General features: G+C 39.4%; 1 protein-coding gene across 1 annotated transcript; it reads left to right on the top strand.

Annotated features, from left to right (window-relative positions):
- The first annotated feature begins 732 nt into the window (after positions 1-732).
- On the top strand, positions 733-22920 carry rras2 (RAS related 2). The gene is made up of 6 exons (XM_077589439.1): positions 733-1155; positions 19362-19449; positions 19542-19644; positions 20858-20966; positions 21578-21696; positions 22133-22920. Exons 1-6 carry the CDS (start codon positions 1054-1056, stop codon positions 22218-22220), a joined length of 609 nt encoding a protein of 202 aa, XP_077445565.1. The 5' UTR covers positions 733-1053; the 3' UTR covers positions 22221-22920.
- The last annotated feature ends 999 nt before the right edge of the window (positions 22921-23919 follow it).

Below are 23919 nucleotides of genomic sequence, written 5' to 3'. Positions count from 1 at the left end.
TGGCAGCTGCTACGCGAGACCCAGCTGCGTGCCGGGAAGCTTGTCAGCAACCCTGCATCATTGCTTGTGCCCAGCCGTATGCCTCACCTTGTGTTACTAAGCTCAAAAGACAAATCACAAACAAGTGAGATATTTATTTTGGCACTGTAACTTGGCATCATGACTTGATGGTAAAATTAATAAGGCATTTGTACCAAATAGCTACTCATACATAGGGCCAATTTAGAGTGTTCAACCAGCCTACTCTACATGATTTGGGATGTGTTAGGAAACCCATGCAAGCCCAGGGAGAACATCCAAAACGCCACACAGTGAGGATCAACCTGGGATGGAACCCTCAATTTCTGAGGCCGACACGCTAACAACTTGTCCACCCTTGACTGGTCGCCAGTCAGTCGTAGGGCACACGCACAGACAACCACTCCTGCATTTAGAAAGAAACATTCAAATGTCTGCTTGGTCCCTTTTTTCCCTTTTAGTATTTAAGTCTTTTTTTTACTTTGACTTAAATTAAATGTGATATTTTTTAGCCCATTCTTTCCCTCCCACCTGAAGAATTTAGTGTGCAGGTTGTTGTTTGTGTATTGGAATGTGAGTGCGTGACATTAGTCTCAGGAGAGGACAAGGCTGCAGGAGTCCACGCGCACGCGCGCCAGAGAGCAAGTGCGCGTGAGAGTGTGCGTAGTGCACACGGGCGCCCCTAGCGACAGACTTTGGAGCTACACCCGCTGACGATCACTTCTCCGGCGTCCACATCTTGTTGAGCGTCGCAGGCAGACGCCGAGGCAGCCAGTCAGCCAGTCAGTCAGTCAGTCAGTCAGTCAGTCAGTCAGTCAGTCAGGGGCAGTGTTGTCGAGCTTTAAACGCGGCCACACTTATGGACCGGCGCCCATAGCAGCTCCGGGACTCCTCCGTGCTCTTCCACGCCACCGTTCGAGCCCGTTTCGGCATTTTTCTGGCGGGGGCTCCCTCTCCCCTCTCTTCCCAGACTGCGTAAGGCCTCCCCGGTTGACGAGGAGAAAAGTCGGGCTTGGTGGCGGCGAAGTGTCTTCGATGGCAGGCTGGAAGGATGGCTCGGTGCAGGAGAAGTACCGGTTGGTCGTGGTCGGAGGCGGCGGTGTGGGCAAATCGGCCCTGACGATCCAGTTTATTCAGGTCAGTCGGACTGCACTCCCTTTCTCGTCTTTGGGTGCCCAAAACACGGAGAGAGGCCGGAGTGAGCACCGTAAAGCGGGCACCGGGGCGTTTCTGGGGGGCTTTTTTTTGGCCGCTACTTTGCAAGGCCTGCGGCAACTTGACCAGCTTTGCTGGAATTCTTATGCTTATTTTGGATCTTCTGCCTGTCAATTGCAATTCGTCGATGCGTGAGACATCTAATCGCCTACTTTTCACTGCGCGTGTGAGAAGAGAAGAGGAAGTTGATTTTAAGCATAGGTTGCAAAACTACTCTCACATAAGTAGAAGGGCAGATATACTCATATATCTAAAAAATGCTGTGGTTAAAGTAGAAAGTACTCATTCAACTCCAAAGGATAGCGTCCAAGATGTATTGAGTTAATTATAAGAGGAAAATCCCTTTTGATAACTTGTTGATTTACTCATTTAAAGGCAAGGCGGATGAAATCATTGATAAAAAATGCCAATGATTTCTGTGCACAAAATACAGTTGTACCTAATTTGACCAGTGACCAACACCATAAATCAGTCAATTGATATCAAATTAGGTTTCTCCATTTTAATGAAATGAATGGGCAATAATCTGTTCCAGCTGCTCAAAACACCACCATTTTCGTGTTATACAATTTTGAATAACTCTTACACACATCAGTGTTGCTCTTTTATTCTACTTGTATAATGCATGGTCATCTTGCAAAGAAAAAAATATTAATATACAAACATGTAATAATGTAGCATTTACCAAAAAATCGTAATAAACTAACAATAACATAAGACAAATACACCGTACCTCTATCTTTTCCCCCCCAGATTTGAAACAAAAACTCAAGCTAAGTACAAAGGCTTGACTTATCTACTGCATACAGAGATGCAAAAATGGCCATTTTCACCAAGGCAATAAATAGTTGGCCTAAAGTTACCTCATTGACCCAAAGCGCAAGAAGAGCATCATGGCAGCAGCCAGAGAGAAGAAAAAATGTTCACAGCTAAATCACATGAGAAATATGTTCCAGCACACAGGAGGGGTAAATTAACTTGGTTGACTGATTGCAAGTAAGCAACGAGTGGCACAAAATGTACAAGAAAAGGTGATTAACTTTGGAACTCAGGTGACTTCCATAAAGTGAATCATGGTTCTGGAGACCACCCACCACTCCAATGATAACAGGAGTAAACATGCTACGAAATTGTGTTAATTAGAACCCCCCCCAGGCCCCCACCCCCCACTGCTTGCATTTCAAGACTTTGCAAACTTAAGCCGTCTTGCTTTGACCTTCGTGGCCCTTTATCATGGCCCTTTAGTTGCCCCCACCATTCCCCAAAACACACGCACAATATGACCAACTTTGCCCTTTGCAGTGTGTGTTTTCAATGTGTATCTTGCTTCCGAGGGCCCTAGACGGCAGGCAGCTGCATGTCTCCACGCTGTCAGACAATGGTGGGCTGGCACACGTTTCAGGGTGGGGGTGAAAAGCTTCTGGTGAATGTGTGTTGGTGTGTGTGTGTGGGGGGGTTGTGCCTAATGAGGGTTCAAAAAGCTCATTAACTGCATACCAACTAAAAGGGGATCAGATAGCGCTGGCCCAGATTCTTGGGGTCCAGATTAGCTAATCACCAAATATGTGTGTAACACTATATATTTCAATACAAAACCAATTGGTTGTCAGCCATGTTGTGTTGCCATTACCAAAAACATAGAAAAATTACAGAACAGGTCCCCTGGGATTGGCTGGCCACTCATTTCGGGTGTCCACCGCCTCTGGTCCGAAGTCAGCTCTGATAGGCTCCAGCACCCCTCGTGAGCCTAATGTGGATAAAGCGGGCCAGAAAACAAATGAATACAGAACATGTATTAAGTTGAACATATTAGGATTTTTTTGTTTTTGTTTTGCCTTGTCCATATGACATGAAGAAAAAAAATCGTAAATCAAAACAGTTTTGAGTACAATGGAGATTTTATTATTCCAATGCATTAAAGAAAAAATAACTTGTCATCGTGTCATGCAGTTATTAAATCCAAAAGCTTATCATGTCAGCACATTAAAAACACGGTCTGACACTATCCCCCAAAGATTTCTCTCATGATATCATTTGAGAAGTACACTAAACAGAGTGTGACAGGCTTGAGGTTTGGATCTCAGTGAATGTTTGGGATCAGTTCATCCGCCCTCGTGCTCCTCAGTCGTAAACGACGCTGTAAAAGTGAAGGACGAGGAGATGTTGACAGCATGAGGAAGCGTCCAACCTCTTCCGAGCTTTCCCGCCAGGGGAGGTGACCTAACAGCTGCTCGTGAAGTCGAGGCTTTCCCCGAGAATTACGCAGAGTTTGGGTGGGAGGGGTCTGGGTCAGTCTCGGTGGGATGATGCTAATGGTCGTGGGCCATGTGGAATCTAGCCCTTTGGCAAAGGAAGTCACACAGCTACTGCTGCATGTAAGACCCCTTAGATTTGGGTGGAAACATTTGACCTGCTTCCTGAATCAGTGGCACGTGGGTGTGAGTCTTGGCAGGGTGTTTAACGTTTTGCCAAAAATATGAAGTATTTAACACACATTTCCTCATGCACTTTATTGGTTTAATTTTTCTAACATGTTAAAGTTTTTAAAGATGTAGTTTCTTCTCCTGTCTTCAAAACGGACACAACAGGCAGAAAAAATGTCACTAAATTGCCACTCTTCAAATGGGTGAGATTTATGGTATATTTGTATCTGATGTAAAAATAAGGCTTACTAGAAAAAAAAGATTTGACCCATAGTTATGAAAAAGTTACTTATATAATTCCCTAAATGTTTGATAAATAAACCGAATAACTGCCAGCCATGATGGCTGAATGGCAACCAATGAGTTAAATACAATGCCAAATGAACCCAACAGTGCCTGCCATAAGTTAATTTAACAGTGGAACAAATGTAATGAGTCTGGATCCTGATGCAATCGCTCAATGTGATATAATAAGTAAACAAGATTACTACTACTTTTTGAGTGTTGGATGCCACGCCCCAGTCAGAGAGGAAAAAAAGATGGCTACTGCTGAGGCAGAGATTTTTTTTAAAAAAATGGCTTTCCCTCGCAGCTATTGAGTGGTCGGGCCTTTGTTTTCCCGCATACCAACCAGTTGTCTTGAGCTGAGATAGCGCTGGGATGACATACTACTGAGTCATATAATAAACGTGGAAAGCAATGCGTTCTTTAATGTGAGGGTGCTTCTAAGTACGGAAAATGTGACTCACATTGGAGAATGCATGTGGGGTAGTCTAGTTGTGTATTGATGGCACTTGGATACTTTTTTTAATGTTAAAAATGAATGTTGTTTGATCTGAATTGAATATTTTCGAGGCATGTTCGGAAAATGAATGAATGAAAATTTAAACAATATAATTTGTGGAATTAAATAAACGTGTTGCATTTTTGTGGTATATTTCAAATAAATTATACTCTAAATTTATCTGGAGTATTAATAATGCAAACATGCCTTATGGCTTTGTCCATTTTCACAAAATTTGTATGAACTTGAATATCTGATTTGGAGCTAAAAAACGATTACTTAGCCTATTTGGATTGGATTTCAAATATTAATGTGGTTTTACAAAGTTTAACTGATTTTTTTTCAATTTTTAACTTAATGTTTGTCAAAATGGCTCACCACTGTTTGATATTGAATCAGCTTGGCAGAATTAAAATTGTCTACAGTGTAGTAATTGAAATGTAAATAACCTATGCTAAAGGTTTACTGTTGACCTCCTTACCATCATTATGAAAATTTTGTTGTGGTGCACAAAAGAGAAAATCAATTTATTTGGTCATCTGACATGGTATGACTGCAAATCTTGTGAGAGTCAAATGATGACGCTTTGAACTTTATTGGACTCCTGAGAGTGTCTTTCCAGGAAATGTTGGTTGACATCTAAATTGCATCACCAGAGAATTCAGATTTTAAGGTTCCAGCATAGTTCAATGCGTGTAAGGAAGTATTATGCGTTGTTTCATTAGATTCAGAAGACACTTCTAAGCTACTAGCTGTTCACTCAATGACTGTGAATATTATACCAGAAATAGTGTAAAGATTTAAAACAAGATCAATACAAAGAATAAACCCTTCTTGGGCATGGAGAGGAAAGGCGAAACAATGAAACAAAGGAAACATTTCATGCGAAACTACTCCACATGGGCCTATTATCTTTTCTTCTGGGCTAGTGATACTGTCACATGTCATACTGCTTAGAGTGCTAGGAAGCCCATTTATATACCCTAGTCGAGGACCACATTTATTCATCTACAGGAAGTCACAAATGTTTCTCTGTCGTAGCACATTGGACCACAATAAGGTATTTTGGCTTTAAAATGTGTCCATTGCCTGTTTTCGTGTTTTTCTTGTGAGCTATGAAGACATGCAAGTGTTTAACTCAGGGGGAGGTCACCTGTTGATTTGTCGTGAAAATACAAGCCTGATAGTGAGGCGAAGTTATTCTCCAAAATATCTTGTGACTTCAGCTTATTTAGAAATGTACTTTATCATTGTGCTCGTGATTAGTCCACATTTCTAGACAATTTAAGAGTGTATTTATTAACTTTGAGTTTAAGTATGTAATAAACTATTATTTCAAGTATCATTAAATATTATATACTGTTATAAAACTATTTATTCATACCATTATCCTATCTACTATTAACTAACTTTTTACAGTGTACATACAAAAAAAACTACACAAACTCATGTTCAACTTCCTATTTTTTGTATAGACACTTCCCTATTATGGTACACTGGAATTAATACTTAAACTCCTATGGTAGGAATACGTTGATAGAGTTTAAGAAGATGGGGTGAGTAGTTGAAATATATCCACGACTGCACTTGCTCAAAAAAAATTCTGTGGGAAAAAAAAACATGTACATTATTGTGACCCCCTTTTGGTGTTTCTACATCAGTTGGTCCACCAAATAACAACTACTGAAGTAGGCAATCAGGTGCTCAAAAATATAATATCTCTCAGCCTCTTCTTTTTGTGGGTTTCAACAACTGCAATCATAGATAATGATCAATGACCTCAATTATAATTGTCCAATTTCACATTGATTGAAGTATTTCTTTTCAGCCTCTCTTGAATACTGTTCAGAGTGCTTCGAGTCTTGTACCGTACATCACATCTAAAGTGAGTGCTCAAGCTGGCTGGATATTAAGTTGCAGCATGCTTGCATCTTGTGATCTAAAAAGCATTTTGCATATTTATCAATTTGCTTTTAATGACTCTACGGCATTCATGTTAGTGCTGAGTTGTATAAACATTCATTCATTTTTCATTCATTGCCCCCTTATCCTCACAAGGGTCATGGGGCCTTCTGGATCATATCCTAGCCAACTATGGGAACGAGGCAAGGGATACCCTGAATTGGTGGCCAGCCAATCGCAAGTCACAGGGAGATGGACAACCGTTACCGCTCACACTCAAAACTAGGGGCAATTTAGTGTGGTCAACCAGCCTAGCATGCATGTTTTTGGGGGATGTGAAAGGAAACCAGAGTACTCAAAGGAAACCCCTGGAAGCCCAGAGAGAACATGCAAACTCCACACAGGAAGGTACGAACCTGGAATCGAAGCCTCAATCTCAAAACTGTGATGCCAACACGCTAACCACTTGTCCACCGTGTATAATCTGTGACATGAGTATTTATTTTAATACTTCCTTTTCAAATTTGGGAATACGAGTGGATCTACTTGGGCGACTAAACATTCCTGGTACTGAGGTAATCTACATGAATCTGGCAAATTGCCATGGTGCATACCAAAGGAATGCACACACGAAAGGGAGTTCAGGAACTATAAAGACACTCCCACTCATCTGGTAACGCTCAAGAGACTAGCTGGTCGCTCCTTTTACTGCAAGATAATGAGAAACTAATGAGTATCCAGAGAGGAAAGACACTGTGAACATGCTACAATACCAACACACATGTATTCAACATTCATAATAGTCTTTAGGTACTACACATGTACATCTAATTGAAGATGGATTGTCCTTGTAGCTATTGCAACATATTAGTCTCAGTTTAGAACAGCATTGGAAAGAACATGTTCATAGAAGTCAAACTCAAGATATGAAGACTCGTGTATTGATTAATTATGGATTTCCAGAATCTATGGGGAGGGGCAATATTGCAATGGATCATTTTCTAATTAACAATTCTCCTGTTGAAGAAACCCAAGTTTGTGTAGTAATGCACTTAAAGTCACAATAAATGCTTGTCTTCTAAATGTGACACACGACAGAATAGTTTTGCCAATTTGGTTCAATTTAATTATAAGAATAACCAAGTTTATGAAGTGATGGAAAGAATTGACTTTATTTATATATATATATATATATATATATATATATATATATATATATATATAAATATATATGTAAATATATATAAATATGTATATATATATATATATATATAAATAAAATATTAGCTCACTTTTCATATTGAATCATTTAATTTGCACAAATACTAACACCTAAAAATTCAAAATTATCACTTGACAGCAACTAACATACATATTTTAGACTGGAAGTTCGCAACGCTGTGCTATCACAGTGTTTTCCGGTCACTGAGCCTCACAGTCAGACAGACAGATGAGGCGACGGGCGGCTGTGTGTTGTTTTGGCAATTGTTTGGTGTTCACACATCTGTCTGTTTCAGAATAACTGGCAACAGTATCAGGTGTCTCATCTCGCAGTCATTGCACAGTCGTAACAACTCGGGCGATGGGAAAATGACATGTTGCTTATTTTAGCTTCTCACCCCCAACAAGTTCAGAATGGAACACTCAGTATATGTACAGCCTTCTCACATGGGAAAACTAGTGTTTATTTTATCAGTATTCTAATAGAGCTTCAACACGTTGATTTCTTTCTGCAGTCAAAATCATTCATAAAGATTCAACTCGGTTTAGGTTTATCCACTAGTTCAGTTTCTTTTTAATTTGGTTGCTGCCAATTGAGTCTGGATCGCTTTATTGCCTTTACCAAAATGAGCTAACATTCCAGTTCTTATCCTTTTTCATTCATTTTTCGTACCACTTATCAAAGTTTAATCCCATTCATTTTCTGTTCCTCTCATCTTCACAAGGGTCACGTGGGTCCTAGACTCTTTTCTAGCCAGCTATGGGCAGTAGTAGGCAAAGGGACACCCTGAATTGGTTGCCCACAAATCAAAGGGCACAAGGAGACAAACAACCATTCACGCTAACACTCATACCTAAGGAGAATTTAGAGTGGTCAACCAGCCGACCGCACATGTTTTTGGAATGTGGGAGGAAACCGTAGTACCCAAAGAAGACCCATGCAGACACAGGGAGAACATCTAAACACCCCAGAGGGAGGTTGGATCCCACCGGGGATCAAACCCTCGATCTCAGAACTGTGAGACTGTCGTGATAACCTCTCGATCCCTGTGCTGCGGGTCTTATCTTGAAATCAGTTTATTTCATTTGAGAAAAAAAAATCAAGATGAGGTCATTGACAGAAAAGCCCAATGTAGCAATGATGTCATTGCTTTACCAGAAAAAAAGCACTTACTAAGAACCCAATCTGATTCTCCTGATGTCATCCTTAATACCGCTCACAGCTCCTTTGGCAGACACAGAATCATGGCAACAATATATATTAACCATTAGATTGTGAGTCATTTTACTTATTCACTGACCTTGACGGCTATAGCAGTCCAACATCCATGTTAACAGGGACATCTGGGAGTGAATGAGTTGTCTGGAAGCAATTCCGGCCAGGAAAAGCGGACATGAGCGCTTTTTTGCATAGTCAAAGTAAATTAAAATCACTAAATTTTCAATTTTTAGTTAATAAAGAATGTGCTAATGTTTGCCAGCAAATACTAACTAGCTGGCGGCCAATCTCGGAGTACTCTCTTATTCAGTGAGTTAGGCTCTGACTTGTCAGCATAAATGTTTCTTTCTTTATTTCCTTCTTCTTTACGTATTGGTGCCTATTTCCAAAGCCTCATGTTAGGCTTGTAGACATTTGGCATTGTCTCATGCGCAATGTCTCCGAGTGGACTTGTGGATCACCTGGTGTCCATAAGGGGGAGGTATGGCATGGGAGCATACAACTTCTCAACAGGTGACAATACAGCATGACTCACTGTCCCAACGAACTGTTGATGTAGCCCACAAATATTTTTTAATCATTTGGGGAAGTCATCAGAAAACAATTCAAACAATTAATTTAGGTAACAGGAACACACAGATAGAGGAAGTTTTTTTTTAACTTGAGAGCTTTTGTTGTCCTGCTGAGAGACAAACATTGTGTGTGGCACCGCTGTGAACTTAAATATTTGAGTTGGCTTGAGTCACTTAAACAGCTGTCGCGTGACTGTTATTGTGATTTAAAAGGTGTAGCAACTGCACACGCTTGTGCGTCCTCTGCAACAGCTGATGCCGGAAAACACGAGGTAAAAATGTCGATTTGCACACGCCAGTTCATGGTAACTAAACAACTGTTTTGCTTTTTTTTTGACATGACACGTGGTGATGCTCGCTATAGACTAAAGCTTGCTTTGTATGCTAACAAGTTGATTATTCACACAATTTTAGGCAATGGGCGGCACGGTGGAAAGTGTTTTGCATGTCCGCCTCACAATTGGAAGATTGACGGTTCAATCCGACCTTGCATCTCTCCGTCCCTGCATGGGTTTCCTTGGGGTACTCTGGCTTTCCATATTCCAAAAACATCCATTGTAGGCTGAGTGGACACTAAATCACTGGTGTCAAAGTGGCGGCCCAGGGGCCAAATCTGGCCTGCCGCATCATTTTGTGCGGCCCGAGAAAGTAAATCATGAGTGCCAACTTTCTGTTTTAGGATCAAATTAAAATGAAGAGTATAGATGTATATTACATTTCCTGATTTTCCCCCTTTTAAATCAATAATTGTAATTTTTTAATCATTTTTTTCTCTGTTTTTAGTTCAAAAATCATTTTGTAAAATCTAAAAATATATATATAAAAAAAGCTGAAATAAACATTGTTTTAGATCTATAAAAACTGAATATTCAGGGATTTTAATTTATTAAAAAAATCTAAATATTATATCTAAAATGGTCCGGCCCACATGAAACCGAGTTGACGTTAATGCGGCCCGCGAACCAACCCGAGTTTGACACCCTTGCTCTAAATACTGAATTATGATTGTGAGTTCGAATGGTTGTTTGTCAATATGTGCTCTGCGTGTGGCCTGCAACCACTGTTTCCTGCCTGTAGTTAGCCAGGATAGGCTCCAGCACCACCGTGACCATCGTGAGGATAGAGAGTACAAGATGCATTTTATGTGTTCGTTTTTAGCATGTAATAAAAAAATAAATGTAAAGAATGTCAAAGTGGCCCTTGTACCCTTTGATTCCTCTTTGCAGTTTTGAGTAAAACTTTAGACTACCCTCTTCTGGAACGTGTCATCAAAAGCTAAGACCACTCCAGGAAGAGGCACTTGTTTGTGGCACATGTGGTTTGAAAGGCTTGCTAATGTTGGAACTTTTCAGGACTTATGTGGCGTTCTGCACCACTGGGGAAGTCGGAAATATCCCACTTGGCGCTGAAAAGATCTGACCTCAAAGCATTCCTGGCAAACTCGAAACATAGATGACAACCGGGATCAACTAGTATTTGTTTTTTACATCAATTTATACATATCTTCACCCAGTGCTAACATTTAATTTAGCTCTATATAGTTTCAGTGAAAACAAAACCTCCAAAATTCAGACAAAAAGCACTTTGAAAGAATACTATTCCTTAATTTGTGTTTGTACTGTCAAGTTTTTTTTCTTTGATGCATTATTTTTATTATTTTAGTATTATTTTGATTTCATTACTTTCCCGAGATTCCTTAAGCTTTTCTGCAATGCAGATCTCAGCTGGCTTGCTAACAAGTTTTTACACTTGCCAGGAACATGCCAGCACTCGTCAGTCTCACTGGGCGTCCCTCTTTTCGTTGTGCCATTTTCTCCCCTCTGGCGATTTGTTCTTGTGGATTGTGCATTTCATTCACTCCTACAGTCCCTCAAATTAAATGTGCTAAGCGTCACTGAATGAGATGAGACTGATTGGCATCATTATTTAACCGATCCTCCAAATTTGATTATTTTAATTGATGTCAAGTATGATCATAACCGTTTTTAGTTTGTTTGTATATCTGTGTAATCAACTGTCTTTGTAAGGTACTTTTTTTTTTAAATAGCCACTTCAGTTGCAGATTCGAAAGAATCCCTCTAAGAGCAGTATTAAAAAAAGGATTCTTTCCTATGTACTGGTTTAAGTACCAACTGCTTCACCCTTTGACTTGCATGTGTTAAAAATATTGCAACCATTTTGCACACAAGACTAGCCTTGCTGTGTTTCTGATTTGATTTCTTTGAGTTGCCCCAGATACTTTGCCATGTCAGGCCATGCCTGTAATGATTATGTGGCAGAATACATTTTGGCAGAAAATGACACACCTTGAAGAATGATCCTCAGATGAACAGTACTTCCCTGCAAATATTGCAAATATCTGATTTAGTAGAACAAACGTTACAAACAAGGACTAGATACGGACCCAAATATGGCACTAATGGAAAAGAAACAGAATCTGACTTTAATTATACAAAAAGGAGGTATACAAGTTATATAAGTTGTTTCCCATTTTACTGAACCCTCTAATTGAGCACAAACAGCACAAATAATGTACATAGCATAAAATAACCAACTTTGCAGTAGCCGTTACAGTATGCAAAAGCTTTACAAAATCAAATTGCTTCATCGTTACAAGGGGCACAAATGACAAAAAAATGCAAAATAAGACAAACATACAGAACAATTTTGAAACAAAAGCGACCCTCGTGAGTGTGTCCATTTTGTAGAGTACAGTCACGAAGACCGTGACAGAATTAGACTACATACACATGTACACATGTGGAAGCTGCATTGATAATGTTTTGACACACTAGAGTAGGCTTCAATCAGAGGAGGCCAACTTATAAGTGAGTTCACATGATCAATAAGAACAATAAGGGCTGTTCACATAGTTGGGGGTCTTTGCGTCATACTTAAGAATCACACATTCATTATTTTTCATTCCGAATAATGCACAAATGAACTGTAAATAAAGAAATTATTTGCGTTGACCAGTATTCATGGTTGCTTTAAGACCGTCAATCCATATAGGAAAAGAGCCTTTAAATGTCACCTCTTTGATTCGGCACATTTGATGGAGTTCAAAAGTCTTCAGATGGTAGCACAGGCTGATATTTAACTGCACGATTGAAGTTATAATGCCAGGGGTCAGAGTAGACCCGGGGGTTGGCTCACTTAGTGGGTTGTTTATCCTGTGCTTTCTTCTCTTTTCTCCAGCCAGTTGGTTTCACATTCCACACTTTACACAGTTGATTTGTACAATACATCAGTGCTATGTTCAACAATGTAGCAGAAAAAGTACACGTGAATCACTTAAGTATTCATAAAAATGTTCCAGTAGATAAATTGAGTTGATTTAATATATGATCTCAGGATATGTGACAGATGCTTTTTACCATTACAGTCGTACCTCGTCATACGACCGCTCGTCATACGACATTTTCGTGGTACGACGAAAATTTCGATCGCATAATTCGCTCGCGATACAATTAAAATTTTGAGATGCGACCAAGCCAGGTGGCCATGACATGAGAGGCTGTTTATCATTGTACCGCACTGTCTTTTTTTACCACATTTCTTTCGTGTATAACAATATCTATGAGCACTGAACAATTAATTCAGACGAGTTTCTCCTATGCATCGACCAGGAAACGCACAACGCACATGCGCGGGCAAAAAAGAGGGCTTTCTGGGTAATGAAGTATACTCGTGCACACAACGCCGATAGGCAATGGCACTCTTTCTCAGAATAAAACTTCATTACCCACAATCAATATGTGGGTAAGCTCAGCTGTTGCATTTGTTGTTATTATTATCTAATATGAGGAGTATTATATTACTTCTCATTCGCTGCTCATAAGAACATCCAGCGGCACTGCCTCGCAATTCCCTCTTTGTAATATTTCTGGTCGCAACTCTCTCTCATAGGCGCCGTTCAAAGCGGTTGCGACCAGAGCTATGACAACGAGGGAGTTGCGAGCCGGTTCTTATGAGCAGCGGACCGATCGCTAAAATGTACTACAAGACTATTTCTCGTTGGCAAGTGGTCGTGGGTTATCCTACTGTGAGGACATTTGTGTGCATCATTTTCGGAATATTTTGAAGGGAATACGTAGTACAACAGCCCATCGATAGCGAACGTGAGGGTGGAGGCGTGGCAAACAACTAACCCGAAGAGAACGAAGGTAAAAAAAAGATTAAAACAAAATTAGAATTCAGTTTTGTGTAAAGTTACATTAAACGTATGTTTGAGTGTGTCTGTATATATTAATCCAAGTTAATTTAAATTTGTTTGTTCCGTTTACGAGTGCGTTGTCGTGGAACAAAAAAAAGCTCATCATACGATCTCAGTCTCGGAACGGATTACGATCGTATGTCAAGGTGCCACTGTATAGTAACATTAAAATGCTCTTTCGGTTTTCAAAGTGAGGCAATTTGCTTTCTAATAATGAACAGAATTTAGGATCTTTGGGCCTCATCATGATATCCTGACAATATAAAAACACGAATATCGTAATATTATTTCATTTTTGCTTGATCCTCCTTCAAAAGAACTACCAGCATATGGTATTTTGAGTAACAATGATGTTCACTAATTCAAGCTTATCTTAGGACACCACTGTTAATAAGCTAGTACTGTACACAGGATTTGTATTCTTATCATACTGGAAGTTGCTAAACTATTCCCATCTCAACTTGGCACATCCTGGGAATTATAGTTGACTGGAATACATCAATGAATATTGTTTTGGTTTCCCTTTATGCTGTCAGACAATTGGGTAACAGCAGGTGAATCACTGAACCAGTCTTTCCGAACTAAACAGCACCTTTCTTTTGATAAAAAGCTTTGTTCTTGGACCTTATCACAATGTTCATACCATGTCTGGGTAAGGCCTCTCTTTAGTCTGATGGGGCCAAATATCGACTTGCCGTCATCTGAGGACAAGGCAGTGAATAAAGCCAGAGATTATTGATCCGCACATTAGATGGAAGCGAGCTTGTCACTTTCGTGCTCGGGTTCATTGAGTTGCACATCAAGTGGAGACTGGGCTTTTACCGCTATCCCGCTGTAAACATCCAATGAAATTGCTAACATGCCTCTTGATCATTCATCCAGGTCAATGATAGCTTCATTTTCTCCAGCAGTGCGAGCTGTCTTTAAGTTGCCTCTCCACTTTTAACAAAATGTTCCCAAGGGGCTCTTTGAGCCAGCAGACACATTGTGCGCTCCCTTTCTCTCCATGTGTATTGAATAAGTGACCTTTCTATTCTGTATGAGCTCATGGGAAAAGTGGGCCTTTCCAACGGAAGTTAAAGCAGATCCCCTCCCCTCCTTGTTCTTTTGCTCTCCCTTTCTATGTTGTGGGGAGCTCCCATCCTCTACAGTCCCTTCATTCTCACTCTTTCACCACTGTGTTTCACTTCAAGCGCTCTCACAGGAAACAAAACAGCTTACACAAATTTTTGATTATGCAATGTGAAAGTGAAATTACATGTCATGGCACTGTCGTGTGTTTATTACGTTCATATTTAATTCTGTTATTTCAGTTGGTATCGCACTGCAAAATGGTACAGTGAATGGTTTATAGATGACTTTACATAGATGAGGCTCAAGCATTTGCAACATCTAATGAAATTGCCTTACCCGATGATGCCAAAAATGGACAATGTTACTTTTAGTGGGATCAGGAACATAGTAACACATTTTGGGCCCTATCTATTCCCATCGTCGGTGGGCCCCTATCCATGCCGTTGTAAGCACAAAAAAGGTGGATCATCAAGCCATTTTGCCTCTTTTAAGACAAAGTATACATAATGTCCAATATGTTGGAGAACTTTTTTGAGGGGGATTTTTATGGGTCCTCCTTCTTCATTGGCCTGAGGTTGTCAGGCTTTGATCAGCACCCCCACCCACTTCCACAATCATGTGTGATTTTTTTGGGCCGGGATCAAGTCCTAGTGAAGTCTAAAATGATTCTAAACTTTTGACATGATTTCTTTCATAGATACTACTTGCGTCCTGGTTTCTGCCACTGTACCAATTTACTACTACAGCTAGACACCATAGTGTGTGTCACTGTAGTAACATTTGATAGTGCGGAAAAATGTTCCCTGTGATCTGTGATGATTCTGAAAAGTTGCATTTTTGAGAAAATAACAACATATTGTTTAATTGGTCTTCTTGGATCTTTTGTTTTATGGGTTTTTAATTTGCATTTTATTGATTGCCAGTACATTTTTGTGAGCTGCTCACAATTTTTTTTACAGAGGACCATTTTGTAATCTCTAATCTCTTTCAAGATACCTCACCAAAGATTAATCAAGTCTCCTTTTATTCATAGTTTTTTTTTCACCCTGAAATATTTTAACGTGTCTGGTGATTCTGAATGCTTGAATTAAAAAGTAAAATTAATCAGCTTGAATGTTAGAATGTGACCTTTTCCAAAAAAGCATGATGTTCTTCTCAAAATGATGAAGCAAAAAGAACAAAACAACTCTTTTTACACCCACAGCTGTATTTAGATTGCATTCGTGTGTGTGTTTGTGCATCTTAGTGCTTTCACTGTTCTTCACACAGTGCATAAAGAAAGCACTTTTAACAACCCGCAAATGAAAAGTTTAGTGATGGGATGCAGGACTTGTGACCTTAGGAAAGTGACAAGATTAGAGAAAATCCATGTTAAGTGCTGACTGCTGACCTGCAATTGCGGTGTGTTCTAGGATGCTTCATCCATAGAACAGAGACTTGTGATGTGTCTTGGGGCAGAAATTATGCAGAGAAATTTTGTATGACTACCAATCCTCTGAGGTTTTCAACACAATGTGCAACTGTTGATTTAAATGTCAAATTTAGTGGCTACACATTGGGAATAGAACATTTGTGACCAGTCAGTGATGCTAAATTATACAACAATAAAAATACAAAAATCTATTATTTAAAAAAAAAGTCGTGTACAATTGTTTTAAAAATGTCAGGTAAACTATGTTGTTGTTGAATAGGTTTTGAGTATAGGTGATTCTCTCAACCAAAAAAATCTAACCTGACAAAAATTATTTGGAAGTGATAGAAAGTGATCTACTTTTAATGTCTGTAAAGCTATTTGATGGAAAGGAAGTGGGTACATACTGCTGGCATGATGTTGATTAAACACCCACACATATTGCCCTGGCTTGCCTTTTCCCTATGCCTGGCAACCAGCAGTTTCAACGGACAGAATTTATTTCCTCATGATATGATTCTAACAGCCCAGAAAAACAAACCTGGCCTGCAGATTCTGAAGTGCTGCAAGATGTTGCACTGTTGTATGTTTGTGGTTACTGTCATATTTATAACTGTCATTGGTAACCCTTAAGCATCAAAGCAGCAAAGAGAAACAAATAGGTTAATACTATTGTTTTGGAATCAACTCATCATGTCATCAACATATGATTTAAGTTAGTAGACTGAAATTCTAAGTGTGTTAGTTTGAAATGCACAATGTACCACTCTCTCAGTCCTATATCGATCATAGTATGCATATTTTTAGTCCTGAATGGTAAGTCAAAGTCAAAAAAGGTGAACGGGAGCTCACACATTAAAAGTATGAAGTTACTCATATTTCCTGGGTGTTTCCTGACTCTCCTGTTCATCTGTAAGCCACAATTAGTAAGGCTAACGCTGATATAAAATATATGCCTCAATAATCTCTTTTGGACCACCCACTCTAACTATTCTTATATTTAAGTGAGGTCTTTATTGTTTTCCTGGTGAGAGCGAGTATGTGTTTGCGTGTTTGTGCACGTTGGGGTGGTGCACTGGTGTGTGTGTGTGTGCATGTGTGTGTGTGTATGAGTGGAGCACCAGAATGCTGTAGGCAAATAGAGTGACAGGTTTGGACTTTGTATGTAGGTGGGGTCTCAGAACATGCTGTCTGTGACATCATTGCCACTTGGCCCGCTGCAGAGGTGGAGTTTCCTTCCTACAAAGCTGCCATTGCAACTAACATTGAAGCTGGCCTGCAGAATATTCCTTGATGGGGGAATCTATCCAATATGTATGTTAATAAGAGCTCTTTATTTTACTTATAGCTTTAAGCTATTAACAATCCCTGTGAACCTCAATACAAATACTAAGATGGTGATGTCAGCACTGAACAAATGGTTGCTTTCAAAATTACAAGACACATCACAGACGTTTTATTTATCTTTCTCTTACTTTTTTATGCTACATCTTCACATTGTGCTTCCTAGAGTTTAAACTGAATTACTGCAATACTGAAATGGCCTTGCTACAGGCTGTTGCATGTAATTAAATGTGTGACAAGACCCAACCTTAACAGATAACGATTCATGATCTTGATCCATTTCTTCAAATAATTTCATCACAAATGGCCTATCGTTATTTCTGCCTGGGGATTTATTTATTTATATTCCTACTATATTCTATTGTGAACATGATTTGTCTTAATGACAGCTGTGCAGTGTTTCCATGGAAATTGGAATTCTTGGAATGTCTCGGCCTCTCTGTGCCCTTATTAACACTGAAAGATGTCAAGGGGACTTGACTGTAGGAAGTTATCCTCGTTGAGTCATTGCACTTAACAATTGCCTATTTAGATCATATGACATTAAAGTAAAAGCACTCTCAACACACGCATGTCATTGCGTTTTCTCCCACTTACACTATTCATGTTCATAGATGGCTCAAGCACAAATACCAAACAGAAACATCCGTTCTTTACTCGCACTATTCAGTCATACCTAACAATTTTTTTTGCCAGAAAGAGAGTTAAGACAAGTTATAAAATGTTTGGTTCTAGCCCACCTGTCCTTGAAAAGTTTCAGTTAGCAAAGTAACAGAGAATGTACAATGTCATTGCTTTCATGGTGGGAAATGTGACACGAATGGTGGGTGAATTGTTGAGTCATACTTTTATCACTTTTGGGTTGCTTCTGATCACATTGTCCAGGAAGGTATGACAGGTGATGATGTTACTGGACATGACTCAGCCTTTAGTTATCAGTACCCTTTGTGAGTCACGTTGCATCCCCTTCACACCCACCCTGTTCGACATGACCGAGGCTAAACTGAACGAAGAGCTTGAGGTGATTTGCTTCATAGCGCTGCCTGAGGATGACAGAACAATAATTAAGAGGGGAAAAACACAGGCAGCATTTTTTTTAAATCTCTCACTCATCACTTTCATTCACTTTCAGTTTCGTCGTTTGAAGGCATTCAATGAAGCACACTGTTGGACACAGTACCGAAGATGAATTATTGAACAGTGGTGAAAGGATGCGACTTAGGCCTTGATACTTGCAGGCCACAGTCTGAGTGGAGAGTGAGGAGTAAAGATGTACTGCTTCTTCTTTGGGTTAGGTTTTTTAATAACATGATAGAGGCCAAATATTTTACGCGCTCTCAGTATGAGAGTACAATTCCATAATATAGAACTCAAAGTTACTATTAGAAACATACAGTGGTGTAGTATGATAGTAGTAACCAATTAGTAGTTTTTTTTAAGACAGGAGCTGTTCTTCAGACTCGCACGCAAGAATTTCATATATAGTTCTGAAGGGTGGTCAGTCGTAGCTTTAAATTTGTTTAATATTAAATTATGATAACTAATATGGATTGTTAACATTATTCGTACTTGCAAAATAATTGTGAATGAATTTATGAGTTTATGTGGTAGAAGACATTTTTTAAAATTTGCTCTGATATACAGTAGTGAGTGGCACAAGTTGAAACCTGAGCAGTGGGTGCCTGGCTGAAAGAACACTGTGTGTTCACCTGCAGAGTTTCAATAATGGCGTACGTCACCTTAGTCTGGGATGTTTTGAGCAAAAACAAAAAGTACAGTGTGGATGTTGTGTCTTTCTGTCTGATTTTGGCACCCAAACGCATTTCTCGGTCAGCCAAAACCAAAAACTTTTGAAATAAGTCTAAGGACACATATTTGAATGTTTGTTTTCAATGTCACGTCTTCCTTGTAGTGAGGATATTCATTTTTCTATTTTTTTGTATTGTTCTTTTTGTTCTCCAGTCCTACTTTGTCACAGACTATGACCCCACGATTGAGGATTCGTATACCAAGCAATGTGTGATTGACGAAAGGGCGGCCAGGCTGGACAGTAAGAAATCTCCCTATGCTTTTAACCCCATGTAAACTATCAGGCTTCATGTTGTAGTCATATGTTAAAATGTATGTGTGCTTGCCGTGTAGTTCTAGACACGGCTGGGCAGGAAGAGTTCGGAGCCATGAGAGAACAATACATGAGGACAGGGGAGGGCTTCCTGCTTGTCTTCTCGGTCACTGACAGAGGAAGGTGAGTGACACTTCTCATGACGGACGAGTGTGTGCTTGCCTCTTCTTCATTTCCTTTGTGGGTAGACGACTGTTTACTCCTCACAATAACACCCTCATAAGGCCTATTTATACTCCCTCGACAGTGTAGCTTACGTGTGTGCAACAACTTTCGCATTGAGTTCCGTGACCTACGTACCCAACAGGTGACGCACGTACAACATTTTTTTATGCTATTGTGATTGGGAAAAATCAGACCAAAAGAGTTTCTCCCCATCACTCCGATTTCAGGACTCACTTATTTTCAGCTTTTATCCATGTTTATAACACATATTTTCAAACAGATTTCATGTATTTAGAAGCAAATCATCAAAATAAGTTTACATAGCCTTTAAGTGAAGCCCTGTTGTAAAAGACCTTCAGAGTGTTTCTTTGCTCGGATTTTGAAGTCATGATAAGGAGGTACACGGAATAATTCAACGAAAGAGCAGCTTCATTGAAGTGTTTAAACGAGCTATCACAACAAACAGTCAGCAGCTAATTAATTATGTACACACTAGGATGGAATGAGATTCAATATGAATCACAAAGTTATTTATTGACCCAATTGCATAGCCAGACACAGATAGCAAGAGTGCATGATATAATAGAAAGACACATTAAGTGCATCTGGATAGTAAATTCATTTTTTATCCTTTGAGTAAATATGACTTTTTGTGGAAACCTGATGTGAAGAGGCTGGCATTTTCACGCTCAAATTTCGCACAAACTCGTACAGGTTTAGTATTATTGATACAAGCCACTGTCTTCACTGTTCTCTCACCCAGCCGTCCAAGAAAACTCAATTCAAATCACCCCCCACTCCCTCTCCCACCCCCACAACCCACAGCTCACCTCCTTCAATGTTTATGTTGTAAACAGTCTTTCCTTCCTCCATTCATACTTGTCAAGTCTTTCCAGATTTACTAGGTGCAACTTACCGGTGGTCTGGAATGCTACCCTGCGATAGACTTTGAAACAAAGCAACAAATGAACACATGTATTTATTCGTATGTACTCAGCACTGCAATTTTTCTTCTGAGCCGACATTTTCAAGACCCTCCGTTAGACTTGGTGGCTGTGTGGGTGGACTGCTTTAGCGTGCACCATGTACACATGTTGAGGATATGTGCTTGGTTGCACAAACAATGTGTCATCCATCGGCAGTGTAATACACTTTGTTGTGTGTTTCACAGCTTCGAAGAAATCTACAAATTCCAAAGACAAATTCTGCGAGTCAAAGACAGAGATGAATTCCCGATGATACTCGTGGGGAACAAAGCCGACTTGGAACTACAGAGACAAGTAAGCCAGAGAGATTGACAGATCTTCCCTTGTGTAATCATCTGATGAGATAATAGGAGCCAATCAGCACCATTCACATGTGCGTATTTGAGATAGAAGTGAGCCTTGCAGCTGCATCTAGTTTCAAGCCAAAAGGATGTGAGCATAAAAGAGCAGCTGTAGAAATGGTAATGTCAGGAGGGGAGGATGAGAAGAAAACTGTGCTAAAATCGGTTATTTTCTGGGTGTTGGTGCACATGGCTGCTCTGTGAGTCGACGGCACCCCCGCGTGGTGAAAAGGAGCTTTACAGACAGAACGTGCGCTTTTTTAAATAGATTCAGTTGGATACATATATTTATGTACACTGTATCTCACGTCAAAGTTAACACTATCTCATTGCACTAATCACAACAACATTTTGCATTAACACAAATTAATCACACAAGGTATTTTGATGTTTTATTATTATTATTTTTAAATGTATCTTCAGTAAGGATGGTTACCTGAAAGGTGGTAAATAATTACGTTAATTAATATGCCAGTCCAAAAATGAGTGGACAGACTGCAACAACTTTGCTTATGATTGTGTTTTGGGGGTGCATAGTTGTTTACCACTGTCCGTCCCTACCAGGTAACCCAAGAAGAGGGCCAGCAGCTGGCCAGACAATTGAAGGTGACCTACATGGAAGCTTCAGCCAAAATCCGTATGAACGTCGACCAGGCTTTCCATGAGCTGGTTAGAGTAATTAGGTTTGTACTTTATTCTGTAAGACTGAGTACAATTAATGTGATTGTTACTGACAACAATCAGGGACCAATACCTGTATCGATATTAAGTATCTTTTACTCGCTTATGAAACTTATTTCGCAACACTACCTCCGATGTGGTTTCTCCTATTGCCCTGCCAATATAGGGATTTCCGTATAAATATAGAGATAATATTTTCTGTCGTACTGCTACAAGATTGCTATTTTGTTTATTTCATTTTTAACAGCACAGGCCGCAAAAGACAATCGAAGCCATGTTACGCAGACACCTGTATTCATAGTTCAATGTTTAACACAAATCACACACATTTTTTCCGTGTAAACTTTTTGATTGTCTTTTTTTTCATCGTCTTTTCTGAAATTGAAACGGGAAGGCCCGATAAAAGTACATTTCACTTTTCTCGCTCCAAACTCACAGAAAGTTCCAAGAACAGGAATGTCCACCGTCGCCAGAACCAACAAGAAAAGAGAAAGACAAGAGCGGCTGCCACTGTGTGATCGTCTGACTCGGCCTTTTCACTGTAACTCATGCAGCTGCTCTGTTGCACCGCCCACTCTGCCTGACATGACATCCCAACGAGGATGACTGACTGCTGCCTTTCTCCAACTCGTGCATGACTCCAGACAGCCCCCCCACCCTGCACCCCACATCTGGGATACTTGGGTTCGACGTGACTTTGGACGAGTGACAATGCCAAAATAGAAAGAAAACACCACTTCAGCCATAACCAGATTCACATGACTTAACATTGCCTTCTAAATCAGCCTGACCAATTCATGTTTGTACTCGGAAGGACTTCTCTTGCCTTGTAGTGATTTGTACTTGTTGCCGAAATTGAATGAAACTAACTAAAAAGATATCTATATCCAGAATGTTAACGAGTATCCTTCAAGTGTCTGACGGAGCAGAGAGATTTTATGAAGCTTGGTGTATGTTGTGCCATCTTTTCTCCCATGTGCTAATCTGCTACTGTACATATGTGAGATTTGTTGTGATTTTTAAAGTGTATTTCTAATGACTATTAAATCGCCACAGTACAGTGTGTAAGGTTGGTTTTGCATATATGAAAGTTGACTATATAATGATGTATATAAATGATTCCCAGAAAGCCCTGAAAGCTACTACAATTCAAGGTTTAGATTCCTCGTAGTTTTTGTGTGGCTTCTGCTTCCATCTCAACTGCCAAATATAGAATGTCTGCAGTGTGTTGTCTTATTTGTATAATTATTATTGCATTTCTAGTCTTATAGATTGTGGCATCCTGCCTTCCCATTCTCTTTTGGATGTGGTGATTCATGATCAGAATCAAAGGTCAAATGTTCTTGATTGTCAGAAGCTCCCCATTTGTTCATATTCCAAAAATCCTAAATCTTATGGAGGGAATTTCTCATATCTCTCATAAAAATGTCTTAATGTTATAAGGCATTTTTTAAAACTTTTTTTTGTTATTTTATGTTTCAAGACAGTCAGTTCATGCTAGTTGAATTAGCTGCTATTTTTACTAAATAAGAGATTTTGTGCCTAAAATAAGTAGGGGAAAAATTCCCATTGGAATGAGCATGTGTTGACTATATACGATTTTTGCAAAAAGATCTTGTGGTAAAACAAGTCTTTTTATTTGCATTAAAATGCACATATGCTCAGCAGTGGCTCATGAACTCAATAGGCATGTCACCTGTGGCATCTTTTCAGTACGCACATACACGAACACTTTGAAACTCTGCCTTCTATCAATTGTAGTTTGTCTTTCATATCTAATATCTAAAAAGAAAGAAATTTAGACAATGGAATTAATAGACTTGATTCAATGTTTCTACTTTTATACATTATTTTCTCATCAAACTAGTTGATGAACTTTTTTTTAAGATTAAGAAGTATGTGTATATGGAAATCAGAGTATTTAGTTATCCCGATTGATCAAAGATAACGTTTTAGCTTTTCGGGTTTCTTTGGCATTCTTTGTGAGTTTCAAATGGAGTTTCTATTTATCTTTCTGTCAAAAGATGAAGTGTGCCAGCTAGGAAATTGAGGCATTGGACCTTAATTGTCTTGTTGGATGCAATTGTCGACAATACATGTCCAATTCAATTTAACTGGGAGGGTTGGCAGTGAAAATGGCTTGGGTGTCTGTTGCTGTCATTGGCAGACAAATAGTTAAATGGACCAAAAAATAGATTTAGTGAACCAGTTGTAATGTACACATT

This window comes from Stigmatopora argus, chromosome 2 (assembly GCF_051989625.1).
Source record: "Stigmatopora argus isolate UIUO_Sarg chromosome 2, RoL_Sarg_1.0, whole genome shotgun sequence".
NCBI lineage: Eukaryota > Metazoa > Chordata > Actinopteri > Syngnathiformes > Syngnathidae > Stigmatopora > Stigmatopora argus.
The sequence above is the reverse complement of the archived record's forward strand: the minus strand, read 5'-3'. Positions and strand labels throughout refer to the sequence as shown.

Coding starts and splice junctions, on each gene's coding strand:
- rras2 (XM_077589439.1), top strand. CDS start 1,054: ATGGCAGGCTGGAAGGATGGCTCGGTGCAGGAGAAGTACCGGTTGGTC. Junction 20,967..21,577: donor ACTTGGAACTACAGAGACAA/GTAAGCCAGAGA, acceptor CGTCCCTACCAG/GTAACCCAAGAAGAGGGCCA. Junction 21,697..22,132: donor GAGCTGGTTAGAGTAATTAG/GTTTGTACTTTA, acceptor CCAAACTCACAG/AAAGTTCCAAGAACAGGAAT.